We start from the raw sequence: 20,846 nt of genomic DNA on the forward strand, positions 1-20,846 counted from the left end.
TTCATAAAGTTAAATTAAGGAAGGATTCATTTCACAGGAGTCGTAAATCAGTGTTATTTGATCTCAGCCATGTCTCAAATTCTGCAAGGATCTCTACATTTAAAAACTGTTCAGCAAATATCCATGCTCTTAAACTTTGCTCTGATGCTTTTGCCCAAACCATTCTCTGTACTATCTTCTGAGTAAGATTTTATTTCATTAAGATGCAGTGTTTGTCATATTCCTCTGTCAACTTGGCACGGTGGTGCAGAGGCCTTACAACCGGGTTCGATCCTGACTACGGGCCCTGTCTGTACGGCGTTTGTACGTTCTCTCCGTGACCTGCGTGGGTTTTCTCCGGGTGCTCCGGTTTCCTCCCACACTCCCAAAGTCATACAGGTTTGAAGGTTAATTGGCTTGGTGAAATTGTAAATTGTCCCCACAATATGTGGGACATTGTTCGTGTGCGGGGATCGCTTGTCAGAATGGACCCTGTGGGCCGAAGGGCCTGTTTCCACGCTGCATCTCTAAGCGAAAAAACCCAAAACTACGTTCCCTATCAGAATAGACTCTCTTCATTCTGTAGTGATTTAATCCTCTCTAGCCTTTTCTTAAAGCATATCAATGCCTGAGTTTGGAACTACAGTGAACACAAACAGAAACATGTTAAAGAATGCCAAAGTGAATCGATGCACACGATTATCTTTAGCCCAGTAATAAAAATCTCCTCTGCCACAGCAACCCTGAGAAGGATGTGTGTATGGACTGCTGCAGAATTTAATACAAGTACAGTTTGTTCTTGAGATCACATTCAGGGCAGCACAACATTACAGCATTAAAGCACCGGAAACCCGGGTTCAATCCTGACTATGGGTAGTGTCTGCATGGGGCTTGTATGTTCTCCCCGTGACCTGCATGGTCACAGGGAGATAAGTAAGTAAATCATATTTATTTTTATTTCACGTATACACTCCACTGATAAAGCCTGGAGATGATCCCTTTCATCCCGAGGACCTGCCTGCTCCGGTGCTGTTTTGTTCCATGTTCTATGTTCACACTAGTTCTATCCCACACATTCGGGGCATTTTTACAGAAGCCAATAATCCTACAAACCTGCAGGTCTTTGGGGATGTGGAGAGAAACCAGAGAACCCGGAGGAAATTCACTAGATTTTAGATTTTTTAGATGTAGAGATACAGCGCGGAAACAGGCCCTTCGGCCCACCGGGTCCGCGCCTCCCAGCGATCCCCGCACATTAACACTATCCTACACCCACTAGGGACAATTTTTACATTTACCCAGTCAATCAACCTACATACCTGTACGTCTTTGGAGTGTGGGAGGAAACCGAAGATCTCGGAGAAAACCCACGTAGGTCACGGGGAGAACGTACATACTCCGTACAGACGGCGCCCGCAGTCGGGATCGAACTTGAGTCTCCGGCGCTGCATTCGCTGTAAGGCAGCAACTCTACCGCTGAACCACCGTGCCGCCCTAGGGCAAGGGGAGGGCGTACAAACTCCGCACAGACAGCACCCGTAGTCAGGATGGAACCCGGGTCTCTGGCGCTGTGAGGCAGCAACTCTACCGCTGGTCAACCAGCATCTGCATTGTTCTCTTCTCTTAAAGAGTGAAGATGTTGGATCTGGTCCTTGTAATAAATGCGATGGTCTTCCAGAAAAGTTATTCTTGACCTTACAACATTGACTTTTATTTCAGTGTATACTCCACATCTAAGGCCGGGAGACGATCCCTTTAATCCCAAGAGTCTGCCTGAGAATCTTGGCTATGTGTGTAAGATGAAAGACGGTATGATCTACGTGTACGCCAACAATGAATCTGTCAAGAGGGATGAACCCAAAGACCTGCCTTACCTCGACCTGTTCACCTTCTTAGACGACATGAATTTTCTCATCGCACTGATCGCTCAGGGGCCTGTGTGAGTCCTGACAGTTGTTTTGTGCTTTGCACTGAAATAACAGAATGTAAACTTTCCCGATGGCCCATTAACTCAACGCATCATTGAGCCACACTCGACCAGGCTATCCGAGGTTCAAACTTTATTAAATACTACTCCCTACCTGGGGGTGGTTGTGCATTCACTGATACAAGCACCCACTGTCTCAGAAGAATGATCTGGTGTTTGTCTATGATGTGTGTGTGTGTGTGTGCGCGTGCATGTGTGTGTGCGTGCATGTGTGTGTGTGTGTGTATGTGTGTGTGCGTATGTGTGTTCCAGCGTGTGTGTGTTCCAGCGTGTGTGTGTGTGTACGCGTGTGTGTGTGCATGTGTGTGTGTATGTGCATGTGTGTGAGCGTGTGTGCGAGCGTGTGTGTGTGCGTGTGTGTGTGTGTATGTGCTTGCGCGTGTGTGTGTGCAAGTGTGCATGTGTGTGTGTGTATGTGTGTGTGCGTGTGCGTATGCGTGTGTGTGTGCGTGTATGTGTGCGTGTGTGTCCACGGACAATGTTAAGTCCGAAGTAGGGTCTCAACCTGAAACATTGTTTTGTCTTTTATGCTCCAGAGATGCTGCCTAACTTGCTGAGTTCATTCACACTTGTGTGTGTGTGTGTGTGTGTGTGTGTGTGTGTGTGTGTGTGTGTGTGTGTGTGTGTGTGTGTGTGTGTGCGCATGTGTGTGTGTGTGTGTGTACACGTGTTTGTGTTGGTACGTGTATATGTGTCTGTAATGTGTATGTCTGTGTGCTATATCTATGTATGTGAGCATGTGCATGTGTCTGTGACGTATGTCTGTGCGTTTGTGTGTCTGTGTGTGTACACGTTTGTGTGTGGCTGTGTGTATATGTGTGTGACTATCTATGTATTTGTGTGTGTGAGTATCTGTGTCTGTGTGTATGCTGTGTGTGTGCATGTGTCTATGATGTGAATGTCTGTGTGTGTTTGTATCTATGTGTTTGTGTCTGCAAGTAATAATAATAATAATAATACATTTTATTTATATAGCGCTTTTCATATACTCAAAGGCGCTTTACAGAGATTTTGAGAACATAGGGAAATTAATAAATAGATAAATAAGTAAATAAATAAATGAACAGAGAAAGGAGACAGTAGGTGAGGTGACCTTCAGTGGTTGAAGGCAGTACTGAACAGGTGAGACATCAGCGATGTTTTGAATGTGGTGAGTGTGGGGGAGTCTCTAACGGTTTGGGGTAGTGAGTTCCATAGGGTGGGAGCAGCGATGGAGAAAGCCCTGTCCCCCCAGGATCTGAGTTTAGTCCGGATGTGGGGGGATAGGAGATTGGCAGCGGCAGAGCGGAGGGTGCAGGTGGGAGTGTGCCTGTGGAGGAGGTCGGTCAGGTAGGATGGGGTCAGGTTATGGAGGGCTTTGTAGGTTATGAGGAGGATTTTGTACTGGATTCTCTGGGGGATGGGGAGCCAGTGGAGTTTATAAAGGACGGGGGTGATATGGTCACGGATCAAGGTGTGTGTGAGTAGACGGGCAGCGGAGTTTTGAATGTATTGAAGTTTATTGATGATTTTTGAGGGTGCGCCACAGAGGAGGCTGTTGCAGTAGTCCAGACGGGAGGTGATGAAGGCGTGGATGAGGGTTTCTGCAGCTGTGGAGGAGAGGGATGGACGGAGACGGGCAATGTTTTTGAGGTGGAAGAAGGCTGTCTTTGTGATGTGTTTGATGTGTTTGTCGAAGGAGAGGGTTTGATCAAGGATGATTCCAAGATTCCGGATGTGAGGTGAGGTGGATACTGGGAGACCATCAATGTTGAGGATGAAGTTTTGGGTGGATTTGGTGAGCATTTTTGGACCAATGATGATGATTTCAGATTTGTTGCAATTGAGTTTGAGGAAGTTTGATTGAAGCCAAGATTTTATTTCAGTAATGCAGTTTGTCAGTGTAGAGTGTGTGGTGGAGGAGATTGACTTGGTGGAGATGAGGAGCTGGATATCATCGGCGAAGCAGTGGAAGTTGAGACCATGACGGCGGATTAATTGACCAAGGGGGAACAGGTAGAGGATGAAGAGGAGGGGGCCAAGGACTGAGCCTTGGGGGACACCTTGGGGGAGGGGAGCGGTGGGGGATTTACAGTTGTTAATGGAAATGAACTGGTGTCTGTCAGAGAGGTAAGATTTAAACCAGGATAGGGCTGTGCCGGTGATGTTAAGGGAGGTTTCAAGTCGGGTGAGGAGAATGGAGTGATTTATGGTGTCAAAGGCGGCGCTGAGGTCAAGTAGGATGAGGATGTTGAGGTTGCCAGCGTCGGAGGAGAGGAGAATGTCGTTTGTGATTTTGAGGAGTGCAGTTTCAGTACAGTGGTTTGAGCGGAATCCAGATTGGAAAGTTTCATACAGGTTATTGGTAGAGAGGTGGTATTTTAGTTGGGAAGCTACAGCACGTTCCAAAACTTTGGACAGAAAGGGTAGGTTGGAGATTGGTCTGAAGTTGTTTGGGGTGTCAGGGTTTAGACCAGGTTTTTTCAGAATGGGGGTGACAGCAGCGATTTTGAGGGATGGCGGGACGATGCCAGTGGACAGGGAGGAGTTTATTGTTGCAGTGATAAGTGGAGAGAGAGCAGGAAGGCAGGCCTTGACAAAGCTGGAGGGGATGGGGTCCAGAGAGCAGGTGGCAGTTTTTATTCCTGTGAAGAGGTCAGAGAGGTCGGTGGTGGAGATTGGGGAGAACTGAGGCAGGGGCTGACAGGATAAGGGGGGGCAGGTGGTTTGAGGGGGAGCAGGTGCGTTGGTGGTTAAGGTGCTGTAGATGTTGTCTATTTTGCTTTGGAAGAATGAAAGGAAAGTGGTGCATTTGTCAACTGTGAATGATTGGGAGATGGTGTCCAGGGGGCTGAGGAGTTTGTTTATTGTAGAGAAGAGTGTTTTGGGGTTTCCGGAGCCAGAGTGAATTATTTGAGAGTAGTAGGTGGAGTGGGCATGGGAGAGGGCATCTTTATAGTGCTGTATGTGGTCTTTGTAGGCTTGGGAGTGAATTGTGAGACCTGTTTTGTTGCGGAGTCTTTCAAGTTGACGGGCATGAGTTTTCATCACGCGGAGTTCAGGGGTAAACCAGGGAGCAGAGTGGGTGAAGGAAACTGTTTTGGTTTTTATAGGTGCAAGCTGGTCGAGGCAGGAGGAGAGAGTGCGGTTGTAGTAGTCAGTGAGGTCAGAGGGGCTGTGGAGGTCAACGAAGGGAGAGGCGGACATTATTTCAGAGAGGGAGGATGAGAGCGAGGTAGGTGAAACAGAGTTCAGCTTGCGGAAGTTTATTTTGCGTTTTTGCTTTGGAGCTGGGGTGGGAATGTTGACGGACATGGTGATGGCTAAGTGATCAGAGAGGGTGGGGTCGGAGCCAGAGAGGTGATGTAGATTTAGTCCAGTGGAGCAGACAAGGTCCAGAATGTGCCCATGGTTATGGGTGGGAAAATTTACGTGTTGAGTGAGGTTAAAGCAGTTGAGTATTTCAGTGAAGTCAGCGGTTATTGTGGAGTCAGTGGAGTCCATGTGGATGTTGAAATCACCGAGGAGGAGGATTGAGGGGGAGAGAGAACAGAACTGGGTCAGAAAGTCAGAGGAGTCAGAAAGGAATGATGGGTGTGGTTTGGGAGGGCGGTAGACAACTGCCATGACTAATTTTGTGTGGCCAGAGAGTTTGAAAGCCAGGTGTTCAAATGACGGAGCAGATGAGATGGAGATGAGATAGTGTGCTTGTATCTGTGTGTGTGCGCTTGTGTGTACTTGTGTCTGTCTGTATGTAGGTCCCAAAGATGTAAGACATCAAGTTTAAAGAAAGGTCCCGACCCGAGACATCGACTGTCTATTTTGCCCTCGAGATGCTGTCTGACCCACTGAGTTCCTCCAGTACTTTGTTTTTTAATCAGCTCCATATCACCCCATCAAGCCCCTTAAAACTGGTACATTCATTGAAATTACCTCACGTTCTTCTCAACTCAATAAAGTATAGTTGTGGTTGACTTAGCTTCTGATATTACAAATCCATCTTCCTAAGAATCAGTCTGGCGAACCTTTGTTCCATATCCTCTGTAACAAGTACGTCCTTCCTTAGATTATGGATACCAGCCCAATTGTCCAGATGTAGTCACACTGGGCCCTGTATAACGAGCATGAAGTCTTTATTCTTGCAATCCTGTACTCCTTGCCTTCCTAATTTCTACCGCGATGGGCCAGCGGTAGAGTCGTTGCCTCACAGCGCCAGAGACCTGGGTTCGATCCTGACTATGGGTGCTGTCTGCATGAAGTTTGTACGTTCTCCCTGTAACCTGCGCGAGTTATCTCCGGGCGCTCCAGTTTCCCCCCACACTCCAAAGGTTTGTGGGTTATTTGGCTTTGGTAAAAAAATGGTAAAATTGTCCCTGGCGTGTGTAGGATAGTGTTAGAGTGCGGCGATCGCTGGTCGGCACGGACTCGGTGGGCCGAAGGGCCTGTTTCCGCGCCGTATCTTCTTGCTAAATCTGCATATTAACTTCTAGTGGTTTGTTTAGATCATAGGATCATAAGTGATAGGCCATTCGGTCCATCAAGTCTACTCTGCCATTCAATCACGGTTGATTTATCTCTCCCTCCTAACCCCATTCTCCTGCCTTCTCCCCATAACCCCTGACACCCGCACTGATCAAGAATCTGTCTATATCTGCCGTAAATATATCCATTGACTTGGCCTCGGCAGCCTTCTGTGGCAACGAATTCCACAGATTCTCCACCATGGGTTTACCCAGTTCCCATCTAAACAGCAACACCTTTCATCTTCTCACCATAATGAAATATTGCTCTGCTTTTCTATTTTTTCCACCAAAGGGCAAGAGCTGTAATTTCTCCACTCTGTTTCCCAATTACCGTTTTATTACCATTGTACGTCATCGGCCAACATCCCCTCGAGCCTCTCCAAACCTCCACACCAGTCCACACTATCCCCCGACTGTGTGGAGATGAATGGATGAGTCACGTGCGTTGGTGCCTGCAGGAAAGTTACTGTGGGAGTGGGACAAGCACGAGACTGTGTGTGTGTGTGTGGCTCGTCGAAGGTCTTCAAGATTATCTTTTTAACCCATTCACATGTTTCTGATCGTGGCAGCGACTGAATTTAAGTGGGCACACTCACTCCAAGGAAGGTGCAACGTCAGGTGGTGGACTGGGCGTGGACCGGACGTTCAACAAATGGAGAGAGGGAGAGAGCATGAGAGAGAGGGGGAGGGAGAGGGAGAAGGGGTAATTTACAGAGGGCCAATTAACTGACTAACCCACACTTCTGAAGGAGCATCCCGACCTGAAATGTCACCCATCTTTTTTCGCCAGAGATGCTGCTGGACCCGCTGAGTTATTCCAGCACTTTGTGTCTAACTTTGGCATAAACCAGTCCTGCTAGTTCCACTGTTCACATCCTTGTATCACTTCATTATCACCTCTTCTCAATAGACAATAGACAATAGGTGCAGGAGTAGGTCATTCAGCCCTTCGAGCCAGCACCGCCATTCAATGCGATCATGGCTGATCACTCTCAATCAGTACCCCGCTCCTGCCATTATGGACCTTTCCTTGGTTGTCTATTTTGTTCTGGGCTTTTGTTACCTCCCCTCTACTTTCAGTCCGAAGAAGGGTCCCAACCCAAAACGTCACCCAGAGTTTTTCTCCAGAGATGCTGCCTGACCCACTGAGCTACTCCAGAACTTTGTGTCTATCGTTGGTGTAAACCAGCGTCTGCAGTTCCATTCTATACACTACACATCTTTAGGTTGTGGGAGGTAAAACCGGAGCACCTGGGACTAACCCACACAGTCACAGGGAGAACGTGCAAACTCCACACAGACAGCACCCGAGGGAGTCAGGATCAAACCCGGGTCTTTGGCGCTGTGAGGCAGCAGCTCTACCAGCTGTACCACTGTGCCACCATTATGGAAAACAAAAGTAGAAGCTCTTTTCCATTTATAGACAATAGATAACAGACAATAGGTGCAGGAGTAGGCCATTCGGCCCTTCGAGCCAGCACCACCATTCAATGTGATCATGGCTGATCATTCTCAATCAGTACCCCGTTCCTGCCTTCTCCCCATACCCCCTGACTCCGCTATCCTTAAGAGCTCTATCAAGCTCTCTCTTGAATGCATTCAGAGACTTGGCCTCCACTGCCTTCTGAGGCTGAGAATTCCACAGATTTACAACTCTCTGACTGAAAATATGTTTCCTCATCTCCGTTCTAAATGTCCTTATCTCTTGTTCTTGTTTAGAAAGACGTACGCCCACCGCCGTTTACAGTTTCTTAATTCAAAGTTTAATCTGCATGAGATGCTGAACGACATGGAAGAGATAAAGGAACTGAAGATCAATCCTCATCGAGATTTCTACAATGTCAGGAAGGTAAAGCACCTGAACCCAGGGGTCTTGCAGTCCGTCAGTACTTGCGTGTCTATGCATCTCCACACACTGGTCTCTCTGGGTTACATTCATGAAGCCCACAAGGCAATGAAGCAGAATTAGGCCATTCGGTCCATCGAGTCCATTCCGCTTTTCAATCATGGCTGATCTATTTTTCCCTCTCGACCCCATTCTCCTGCCATCTCCCCGTAACCTTTGATGCCCTTACTAATCAAGAACCTATCAATTGCGCTCTATACAGTAAAGACCTAATTCGAGTCTTGATCTCCACAGCTGTCTGTGGCAATGAATTCCACCTCATCGCCATTCTACATCTACCTGAACCTCACGGGCCATACAATACTTTACAGTCAGACCAACTGGTCCTCTCAAATTGGAATTCTCCAACGTTAGGAAGCCTCTATCAACCCCAGTGGCACAGCGGTAGAGTTGCTGCCTGACAGCGCTTGCAGCGCCAGAGACCCGGGTTCGATCCCGACTACGGGCGCTGTCTGTACGGAGTTTGCACGTGCTCCCCGTGTCCTGCGTGTGTTTTCTCCGAGATCTTCGGTTTCCTCCCACACTCCAAATACATACAGCTTTGTAGGTTGATTGGCTTGGTATAAGTGTAGATTGTCCATAGTGTGCGTTAGTGTGCGGGGATCGTTGGTCGGTGCGGACTCGGTGGGCCGAAGGGCGTGTTTCTGCGCTGTATCTCTAAACTAAACCGCCCCCCGTCCTGTTCCCCCCTCTTCCTGCACATATTTTGCTTGTGCAGCTTACAGCCCAGGGGTATGAATATTTGTAACTTCAAATAGCCCTCTCTCTCTCCGTCCCTCCCCCACACGAGTCGCCATACGAGTCGCCTAACTGTTTAATTTCACTGTTCGTATCCACTCGTTATCACCTTCTCCGCAGCCAACAATGGACCATTGTGGGCATCACCTTTCCTCGATCATCTGGCTGGCTTTGATTTGTTCTTTTCATCCCTTTCATTCCTTTGATCTTTGTACCTTTTCACATCTCTAGTTTCCTCTCCCCTGACTCTCAGTCTGAAGAAGGGTCTCGACCCGAAACGTCTCCTATTCCTTTTGTCCAGAGACGCTGCCTGACCCGCTGAGTTACTCCAGCATTTTGTGTCTATCTCCTACAGTATATTGCTACATTGCCATTCAACATAAGCTCAAAGGACAGCTTCTCAACTTGTGAAGGTAGACACGAAATGCTGGAGTAACTCAGCGGGACAGGCGGCATCTCTGGAGAGAAGGAATGGGTGACATTTCGGGTTGCTTCCGAAGAAGGGTCTCGACCCGAAACGTCACCCATTCCTTCTCTCCTGAGATGCTGCCTGTCCCGCCGAGTTACGCCAGCATTTTGAGTCTACCTACATTTTCTTATCACCGTCTGCTTTGATCTGTCGTTTTCACACCTTGCCGTTCCACATCTCCCCTGACTCCCAGTATGAAGAAGGGTCACGACCCAAAATGCCACCACATTCCTTCTCTCCAGAGATGCTGCCTGTCCCGCTGAGTTACCCCAGCATTTTGTGTCTCTCTTTACTTCCTGGGCCTCAGGTTGATACCCACATCCATGCGGCAGCCTGCATGAATCAGAAGCACCTCCTGCGCTTTATAAAGAAGACTTCGATGCTGGATTCAGATCGGGTGGTCTGGAGCAACAAGGAACAGAAGCTAACTCTGAAAGAGCTCTTCACCAAGTTGAAGCTGAATGCCTATGACCTAACTGTTGATTCCTTGGACGTGCATGCTGTAAGTATTTAGAGTCATACAGTCATACAGCGTGGAAACAGGCCCTTCGGCCCAACTTGCCCACACCGGCCAACATGTCCCAGCCACACTCGTCCCACCTGCCCGCGTATGGTCCATATCCCTCCAAACCTGTCCTATCCATGTACTTGTCTAACTGTTACTTAAACATTGGGATAATCCCAGCCTCAACTACCTCCTCTGGCAGCTCGTTCCGTACACCCACCATCCTTTGTGTGAAAAAGTAACCCCTCAGATTCCTATTCCGATTTTTCAGTCAGAGAGTGGTGAAGGTGTGGAATTCTCTGCCTCAGAAGGCAGTGGAGGCCAGTTCGTTGGATGCTTTCAAGAGAGAGCTGGATAGAGCTCTCAAGGATAGCGGAGTGAGGGGGTATGGGGAGAAGGCAGGAACGGGGTACTGATTGAGAGTGATCAGCCATGATCGCATTGAATGGCGGTGCTGGCTCGAAGGGCTGAATGGCCTACTCCTGCACCTATTGTCTATTGTCTATTGTCTATTGTCTATTAAACCTTTTCCCCTTCACCTTAAACTTATGTCCTCAGGTCCTTGATTCGCCTTTTGGCTATGTTTAAGATACTTCCACCAGTAAGCTGCGTTCGAAGGAAGAGCAAGGTGGCAGTAGGTCCACAATGTATCTGGTCACTTTCTCCATTCAGTTTATTGTCACGTGTACCGAGGTACAGTGAAAAGCTTTTGTTGCGTGCTATCCAGTTAGCAGAAAGACAACACATGATTCCAATTGGGCCTGTTTCCACGCCGTATCGTCAAACTAAACTAAACTAAACTAAACAAGAGGCAGATGGTTAAAATCTGACTGAGGAAGTGACCGTATCTCCCAGTCAAGGCCTGGACAGTATATATCAATGCAAATGGCATCCAAATCCCAAGAGTTGATATGAATACAATAAAGCATGAGTGTCGTACAGAAACCAAGCGGTCTGAAATTATATTTGTACCGTGGAATTTAGAAGGATGAGAGGGGATCTTATTGAAACATATAAGATTATTAAGGGATCAGGCATGCTAGAGGCAGGAAACATGTTTCCGATGTTGGGGAGTCCAGAACCAGGGGCCACAGTTTAAGAATAAGGGGTAGGCCATTTAGAACGGAGATGGGGGAAAACTTTTTCAGTCAGAGAGTTGTGAATCTGTGGAATTCTCTGCCTCAGAGGGCAGTGGAGGACAATTCTCTGGATGCTTTCATGAGAGAGTTAGATAGATAGTTAATGAGAGAGAGAGTTAGATAGATAGATAGATAGAGAGAGAGAGAGAGAGAGAGAGAGAGAGAGAGAGAGAGAGAGAGAGAGAGAGAGAGAGTGCAAAAGAGAAAAAGCGAAGAAAAAAAAAGAGATAGATAGATAGATAGATAGATAGATAGATAGATAGATAGATAGATAGATAGATAGATAGATAGATAGATAGATAGATAGATAGATAGATAGATAGATAGATAGATAGATAGATAGATAGATAGATAGATAGATAATTAATGATAGCGGAGTCAGGGGGTATGGGGAGAGGGCAGGAACGGGGTTCTGATTGAGAATGATCAGCCATGATCATATTGAATGGTAGTGCTGGCTCGAAGGGCCGAATGGCCTCCTCCTGCACCTATTGCCTATTGTCTATTGTCTATTGTCTACAGGGGCATCAGACCTTCCAACGTTTTGATAAGTTCAATGCCAAGTACAATCCAATGGGTGCCAGTGAACTCCGTGATGTGTATCTGAAAACGGAGAACGCCATAGAAGGAGAATACTTCGCTCATATCATCAAGGTCTGTGGTCTCCTCACTTATTTGGTTTACTTCCAAGAAGGTATTGAATTTCGCTTCATCACTCATCAATCCCCGCTTAATCACCACTTGTAAGCTGTCTCCAATAACGAGCTGTCCCCATAATTTGAATTCCTCGTTGATATTCCCCATTGCTCCGATCTTCCATCCACATGCTCTCCTTACACTCCGCCATCATGCCCGTGTCCCCACCACATATCTCACCCTTGCTTTTTAGTTTTCATTTTTTAGAGAAATTTTTTTTTTCGTTTCTTTTTAGAGAATTTAATTTTGCAAGGCCTGGATAGAGTGGACGTGGGCAGGATGTTTCCACTGGTGGGAGGGTCCCGGAGCAGAGGCAATAGCCTCAGGATTAAAGGACGCTCCTTTGGGAAGGAGATGAGGAGGAATTTCTTCAGTCAGAGGGTGGTGAATCTGTGGAATCCGTTGCCACAGAAGGCTGTGGGGGCCAAGTCAGTGGACATTTTTAAGGCAGAGATAGACGGATTCTTGATTAGTGCGGGTGTCAGGGGTTACGGGGAGAAGGCAGGAGAATGGGGGTTAAGAAGGAGAGATAGATCAGCCATGATTGAATGGCGGAGTAGACTTGATGGGCCGAAGGGCCTAATACTGCCCCTATCACTTAGGATACAATGTGGAAACAGACCCTTTGGCCCACCTAGTCCACACTAATCATAATCGCCCCTATGCTAGTTCTATGCTATCCCACTTCCATTGGTGGATAATCCTTCCGCTGCCTTGACACCAAACTTCGGGATTCCTTCCATATGCCCTTGCTCTCCGCACACTTCCCCTTCCTTGTAAAAACCCATCTTCTTGACCGGTCAATCCTCTCCAGTCTCATCCTCCTTAGCTTGAAATCCATTTCCCTTGCCTTACCCATTCGTTTAGAGATGCAGCGCGGAAACAGGCCCTTCAGCCCACCTAGTCCGCGATTCCCACACATTAACACTATCCTACGCCTACGAGGGACAATTAACCTACATACCTGTGCGTCTTTGTAGTGTGGGAGGAAACCGAAGATCTCGGAGAAAACCCACGCGGTCACGGGGAGAACGTACAAACTCCGTACAGGCGGCACCCGTAGTCGGGATCAAATCCGTCTCTCCGGCGCTGCTTAGCACTGTAAGGCAGCAACTCTACCGCTGCGCCACCGTGCCGCCCCACGGGTGTTCGTTGAGGTGTTCTTTGCTCAACGGAGTTTAAGCGTGCACTGTTTGCAATGCGGTCACGATGCGGAGAACATACGACAACGCATAAACACCGTGTTCTTGGTCAATGCCAGTAGACACAGATAAACCTCTCACCCCCGCTGCACCACCGTGCTGCCACCATGCGAATGCAAAGCCAAGCGATCTGAACGGGCGGCCTACGTCACCTCAGTGTCCAGTGCGGCTCGATTGTGGAATTTGAACTGTGATGGACAGCGATACTAATATACTAATATACTAATATACTAATATACTAATACCAGTTTTGGTCTCCTAATCTGAGGAAAGACGTTCTTGCCTTAGAGGGCGTACAGAGAAGGTTCACCAGATTGATCCCTGGGATGGCGGGACTTTCATATGAAGAAAGACTGGATAGACTGGGCTTGTACTCGCTGGAATTTAGAAGATTGAGGGGGGATCTTATAGAAACATATGAAATTCTCAAGGGGTTGGAGAGGCTAGATGCGGTAAGATTGTTCCCGATGTTGGGGGAGTCCAGAACCAGGGGTCACAGCTTAAGGATAAGGGGGAAGTCTTTTAGGACCGAGATGAGAAAACATTTCTTCACACAGAGAGTGGTGAGTCTGTGGAATTCTCTGCCGCAGAAGGTAGTTGAGGCCAGTTCATTGGCTATATTTAAGAGGGAGTTAGATGTGGCCCTTGTGGCTAAAGGGATCAGGGGGTATGGAGAGAAGGCAGGTACAGGTTACTGAGCTGGATGATCAGCCATGATCATATTGAATGGCGGTGCAGGCTTGAAGGACCGAATGGCCTACTCCTGCACCTATGTTTCGATGTTTCTAACGGTACCTCTCATGTACGGCAGGAGGTCGCGTCGGACTTTGAAGACGCCAAGTACCAGTACGCAGAGCCACGCCTGTCCATTTATGGGCGGTCGCCGGATGAGTGGTCAAAGCTGGCCGCCTGGTTTATCAAGCACAGGGTCGTCTCTCCGCACATGAAGTGGATGATTCAGATCCCCAGAATCTAGTAAGTTCCTCTTCTGTCGTATGTCAAGCACGACAATCAAAAGTGGCCGTTGGTGCTTCAGAGGACCGTAGTTGAGGCTTTGCTGCAAACTTTGCCAGTTCCATGGAACTGCCCAGGGTGGACGACAAGGATGGTGACGTGACACAGCTCCCTCCACGTCTAGTAAGTTGGAAGCTGCCCCCGAGTAAAGGCTCTATGAGTGGCTGGATGGACCCTTACATGGATGGCATGGGCAGGAACTGCAGATATGCTGGTTTACACCGAAGATAGACACAAAAAAGCCGGAGTAACTCAGTGGGTCACGGAACTGGCAAGGTGTCGGGTCCAGACCCTCCCTCAGACGGCGTCTATAGGGCTCTCGGCCTGATGAAGGGTCTCGACCCAAAACCTGTTCCTTTTCTCCAGAGATGCTGCCTGACCCGCTGAGTTGCTCCAGCATCTTCCTAATATGGACGGGCTACCCGCAGCCGAAAAGAAAAGTTAAAAGGGTGAAAAAGTAACAGGTGCAATGATGTGGAGAAAGAATCACGATTGGAGAGACTAGTCCACCTCTGAACTTATTTTCTGTTTCATTCATTGGGGTATAATAACGCAGCAGATATGGCAAGTGTTGGACTCTCTGAGGTCCATTCATTCCAACACGTACAAGTCAAGCAAAAGGCAGCCACACTTAGTCCAACCAACATTGCCACACTTTGAATGCATGTGCATCTTACTGTTTAGGGAGAAAAGTGGGATGGATGAATATTTTCGTAAGGAATGCCATGGAAGAGGCAAACTACTTGTCTGGGAAGTGTAAACATCGGAGATATTCAAGGGTATGTGTGGGACACGTTTATGACACAGAGTGTGGTGGGTGGGTGGAGTGCACTGCCAGGGTTGGTGGTGGAGGCAGATACGATAGTGGCATTTGAGAGGGTTTTAGATAGGCACATGGATATGCCCTAGGATATGCAGGGAATATGGAGGGATATGGACCACGTGCAGGCAGAGAAGATTAGCTTCACTTTGTAGGCGTCACGGTGGTGCAGCGGTAGAACTGCTGCCTTACAGCACCAGAGGCCCGGGTTCAATCCTGACCTCGAGTGCTGTCATATGTTGAAAGACTGGAGCGGCTAGGCTTGTATACACTGGAATTTAGAAGGATGAGAGGGGATCATCGAAACATACACGATTATTAAGGGGTCGGACATGTTAGAGGAAGGAAACATGTTCCCAATGTTGGGGGAGTCCAGAACCAGGGGCCACAGTTTAAGAATAAGGGGCAGGCCATTTGGAATAGAGATGAGGAAAAACCTTTTCAGTCAGAGAGTTGTAAATCTGTGGAATTCTCTGCCTCAGAAGGCAGTGGAGGCCAGTTCTCTGAATGCATTCAAGAGAGAGCTGGATAGAGCTCTTAAGCAGAGCGGAGTCAGGGGGTATGGGGAGAAGGCAGGGACGGGGTACTGATTGAGAATGAACAGCATGATCACATTGAATGGTGGTGCTGGCTTGATGGGGCCGAATGGCCTCCTCCTGCACCTATTGTCTATTGTCTGTGCAGAGTTTGTACATTCTCCCTGTGACTGCGTGGGTTTCCTCCCACATTCCAAAGACGAGGAGGTGTGTAGGTTAATTGGCTTCTGTAAATTGTCCTTAGTGTGTAGGATGCGAAACTGGGATAACATAGAACTTGTGTACGGGGGATGGCTGGTCAGCGTGGACTTGGTGGGTGGAAGGGTCTGTTTCCACGCTGTATCTCTGAACTAAACTAAACTTGACATCACGCTCAGCACAGACATTGTGAGCGGAGGCACTGTCTCCTGGATTGTGCTGTTCCCTGTTCTATATAACATTAGGAAGATTAGGGATTATTGATGGGATTAACTGTTATTGGAGAGAGGTTAATATTGGAATTAATAGGAATAACAATTGAAATTATCAGATTTAACAGGAGCCTGAAGTGCAGATTTTCCACACAGAGGGTGGTGGGTGTACGGAACGAGCTGCCAGAGGAGGTATTTGAGGCAGGTGCTATAACAGCATTTAAAAGACACTTGGTCAAGTACATGCATAGATCGATGCGGGCCAAACGTGGGCAAATGGGACTAGCGTAGATGGAGCATTTTGGCCAGCATGGGCATGTTGGGCCGAAGAGCCTGCTTCAGTGTTGCATGAATCCATTACTGTAGGTTTGCCTCGGCAGTATCATGGGTGACAGCGTCTGGATCCTGTGACTTGGTCCCAGATAGAATGAGTTTGTATCTCAAGGAGATGCAGACGGTCTTGAATGCCCGGTCACAGTTGCAATTACTTTCTGTTTGGGTTTCTGACACCTCTTCTGCGTTTTGTTTCAAGTGATATTTTCAGGGCTCAAAACGTCATCCCACACTTTGGGAAAATGCTTGAAAACATCTTCCTGCCGCTCTTCGAAGCCACGGTGAACCCTCAGGACAACATCAAGCTCAGCATCTTCCTCAAACACGTGAGTAAGGCCAGCGTGTCGTACGGTCTGAAGACAGACACAAAGGGCTGGAGTTACTCAGCGGGTCAGGCAGCGTCTCTGGAGAAAAAGAATGGGTGACGTTTCGGGTCGGGACCCTTCTTCAGTAGAGGGTCATAAGGGATAGGAGTAGAGATAGGCCATTCGGCCCATCAAGTCCACTCCGCCATTCAATTACGGCTGATCTATCTCTCCCTCCTAACCCCATTCTCCTGCTTTCTCCCCATAACCCCTGACACCCGTACTAATCACAAATCTATCTATCTCTGCCTTAAAAATATCCACTGACTTGGCCTCCACAGCGTTCTGTGGCAAAGAATTCCACAGATTCACCACCCTCTGAATAAAGAAATTTCTCCTCCATCCTAAAAGAACGTCCTAAAAGAAGGGGAGGGAAGCACAGGTACAAAAGGGCCTTGTATGCCTGGTGCTTGTCTGTGGGAACATGCAGAAGCTTGAGAGTGTGCCCAACCCGTCTCACGAACAGCTTTTCCCCCTCTGCAATTAGGCTTCTGATTGGTCCTTCCATAAGCCAGGGTACTGTCCGATTCACTTGACCCGACCCGCCGAGTTACTCCAGCACTTTGTGTCTTTCCTCGGTATAAAGCAGCCTCTGCAGTTCCTTCCTGCACATAGACCTAAGTCTAAGAGGAACAACTTCCCTCTGTTTACCGTATCTAAACCAGTCACGGCCTAGTGCCTCCTCCCCTAAGCCACTTCTCTTGCACGAAACAGAGAGCGCCATCCAGATTCAGGGACAGTTTCTTCCCAGCTGTTATCAGGCAACTGAACCATCCTACCACAACCAGAGAGCAGTGCTGAAGTACTGTCTTGGTGACCCTCGGACTATCTTTGATTGGACTTTACTGGCTTTACCTTGCACGAGACGTTATTCCCTTCTCATGTATCTGTCCACTGTGAATGGCTCGATTGTAATCACGTATTGTCTTTCCGCTGACTGGTTAAGCACGCGACAGAGGCTTTTTTTCCACTGTACCTCGGTACAAGATTCAAGATTCAAGATTCAAGATAGCTTTATTTGTCATCCAAATTGGACGAAATTCAGTCACCCACAGTCCAACAACAAAAGCATTACACGTGACAGTAACCTAAACTTGGTCTTTTCTGCATGGATTCAGATCACGGCCTTTGACAGCGTGGATGATGAGTCCAAACACAGTGGGCATATGTTCTGCACAAAGAGCCCTAAGCCTGAGGAATGGAACGTCCCGAAGAACCCTTCATACTCCTACTACCTCTGTTACATGTATGCTAACATCATGGTCCTGAACAACCTGAGGAGGTAAGATCTTTCGATCAGACAAGCGTTGCAGAGCAAAGGCATGGCATTTGCTCCTCCATTATCGATCGGTAGATGCACAGTAAGTTTGATGAAAATATATTGTGCTACTGCCTACTTCTGCTTTTAGTCAGTGTTCATCCCCAGAGCCAAGAGTGATTAGTTGCAGCAGCAACCCAGACCTGTAAATACAATACGCAAGAGTCAAGAGTGTTTAGGGTCATATGTCCCACAACAGCTCAATAAAACTGCAGCAGCACAACAGATCTGTAAATATAGTGCTCCGTAAACACCATCATAAACAATAAAAAAGTCAGTGTATATATGAACTTCATATATATATATATATATATATACACACACACACACACACACACACATATATATAGATGTATGCGTGTGTGTATGCATATGGGTGTTTCTGTAAATAAGTGTGTGTAAATAAGTGCGCAAGTGTGTATAAAACAGTAGTTACACATACACGCGTGCACACACACACACACACACACACACACACATATATATATATATGCGTGTGTATGTATGTATATACATGTATATGTATGTATATATGTATATGTATTTATACATACACACACGCACACACATATATATGTGCGTGGGTGTATGTATATACATGTATGTGTATGTATATGTGTATATATATTTATACATACATATGCACATATATATAGGCGTGTGTATGTATGTACATGTATATGTATGTATATATGTATATGTATTTATACATACACACACACACACACACACACACACACACACATATATATATATATAAAACAATAGTAGTGGAAGGACAGAAACAATGTCCCCATATCTATGTAGTTCAGAGCTTATTTGGATGTTTTAGTGTTTAATAGCCTGATGGTTGGAGGGAATAGCTGCTCCTGAACCTGGACGTTACAGATTTCAGGCTCCTGTACCACCTTCCCAATGGCAGGAGTGAAATGAGAGCGTGGCCAAGGGTGGTGTGGATCTCCGGTGATGCTGCCAGCCAGTTTGAAGCAGCGACTCTTGTAGATCCCTTCGATGGTGGGGAGGTCAGGACCCATGATGGACCGGGCAGTGCACGCCACTGTTTGTAATCTCCTTCGACCATGGGCGTTCAATTTACCGAACTAGGCCATAATGCAACCAGCCGATGTGCACCTGTAGATGTTCAAGACAGTGTTTGTCAGCATTCCGAATATCTTCGAGCATGACGTGAACTGCTTTGGATATTTTTATTATGAAAGAGGAAATGCAAGTAAACGTGTTAAAGTCATCAAGTCACACAACACAGAAACAGGCCCTTCAGCCCAGCTCGTCCATGCCGACCAAGATCCCCCCATCTGGAGTGAGACCGCACCTGGAGTACTGTGTGCAGTTTTGGTCTTCAAATTTAAGGAAGGATATTCTTGCTATTGAGGGCGTGCAGCGAAGGTTTACTAGGTTAATTACCGGAATGGCGGGACTGTCGTATGTTGAAAGACTGGAGCGGCTAGGCTTGTATACACTGGAATTTAGAAGGATGAGAGGGGATCTTATCGAAACATATAAGATTATTAAGGGGTTGGACACGTTAGAGGCAGGAAACATGTTCCCAATGTTGGGGGAGTCCAGAACAAGGGGCCACAGTTTAAGAATAAGGGGTAGGCCATTTAGAATGGAGATGAGGAAAAACTTTTTCAGTCAGAAAGTTGTAAATCTGTGGAATTGACTGCCTCAGAAGGCAGTGGAGGCCAAGTCTTTGAATGCATTCAAGAGAGAACTAGATAGAGTTCTTAAGCATAGCGGAGTCAGGGGTATGGGGAGAAGGCAGGAACGGGGTACTGATTGAGAATGATCAGCCATGATCACATTGAATGGTGGTGCTGGCTCGAAGGGCCAAATGGCTTCCTCCTGCACCTATTGTCTATTGTCTATCTAAGCAAGTCCCATTTCGCCACATTTGGCCAATATCCCTCTTAACCTTTTCCTATCCATGTACCTCTATACCTCTCAACGTATCATTACAATGCTGTTATAATATATCCACAATAACTATCTCCTCTGGCAGCTTGATCCATATACCCCTCACCCTCTGAGTTTAAAAATGTGTCCCTCATGGGACTAGCTTAGATGTGGTCACGGTGGCGCAGCGGTAGAGCTGCTGCCTTACAGTGCTTGCAGCACCCAGAGACCCAGGTTCGATCCCGACTACAGGTGCTGTCTGTACGGAGTTTGTACGTTCTCCCCGTGACCACATGGGTTTTCTCCGCGATCTTCGGTTTCCTCCCACATTCCAAAGACGTACAGGTATGTAGGTTAATTGGCTTGGTGTATGTGTAAATTGTCCCTAGTGGGTGTAGCACAGTGTTGATGTGTGGGGATCGCTGGTCGGTGCGGACTCTAAACTAAAAAGTAAATCTTGCTCAGCATGGACAAGTTGGTATGAAGGGCCTCCTTAGATGCTGGTTGACTCTATGCCTCATGTTTCTATTAAATCTCTCCCCTCTCATCTTAAACTTATATCCTCTAGTTCTCGATTCCTCTAACCTGGGTAAAAGACTGTGTGCCCTGTCCATTTCCCTCATGATTTTATGCACCAGAAAGAGTTGGGCAGGCTCGGACTCTATTCCTTGGAGCACAGGAGGCTGAGTGGTGATCTTATAGGCCACCCCTCTTTTACCTTGTGCTTACCTGATTTATTCCTCTCAATCCTGATCGATTGTAATCACATAGAGTCGATTGGAATCAGGTAGTAAAAGCTGTTCATTTTACTTTGGTACATGTGACAATAAACTAAGCTAAACTAAATTAAACTAAACTTAGGTCAGATGATGGCTGTGGCTGGTTTAGTTTAACTTAGTTTAGAGATACAGTGCGGAAACAGGCCCTTCGGCCCACCGAGTCCGCACTGACCAGCGATCCCAGCACACTCCAAAGACGTACAGGTTTGTAGGTTAATTGGCTTGGTAAATGTA

At 47.3% G+C, this 20,846-nt stretch overlaps 1 protein-coding gene across 2 annotated transcripts in view; it reads left to right on the forward strand.

Annotated features, from left to right (window-relative positions):
- The window catches only part of ampd1 (adenosine monophosphate deaminase 1 (isoform M)), a 38,993-nt gene that overhangs the window by 13,093 nt on the left and 5,054 nt on the right, over positions 1 to 20,846 (forward strand). For both annotated transcript variants that reach the window (XM_078420458.1, XM_078420459.1), the window contains 7 exons: positions 1,699 to 1,918; positions 8,188 to 8,317; positions 9,889 to 10,083; positions 11,748 to 11,879; positions 13,935 to 14,098; positions 16,436 to 16,562; positions 17,720 to 17,883. In XM_078420458.1, coding sequence (XP_078276584.1) covers positions 1,699 to 1,918; positions 8,188 to 8,317; positions 9,889 to 10,083; positions 11,748 to 11,879; positions 13,935 to 14,098; positions 16,436 to 16,562; positions 17,720 to 17,883 — 1,132 coding nt within the window. The remainder of the gene's footprint in view (positions 1 to 1,698; positions 1,919 to 8,187; positions 8,318 to 9,888; positions 10,084 to 11,747; positions 11,880 to 13,934; positions 14,099 to 16,435; positions 16,563 to 17,719; positions 17,884 to 20,846) is intronic.

The sequence above is a fragment of the Rhinoraja longicauda genome, chromosome 24 (genome assembly GCF_053455715.1).
Source record: "Rhinoraja longicauda isolate Sanriku21f chromosome 24, sRhiLon1.1, whole genome shotgun sequence".
NCBI lineage: Eukaryota > Metazoa > Chordata > Chondrichthyes > Rajiformes > Arhynchobatidae > Rhinoraja > Rhinoraja longicauda.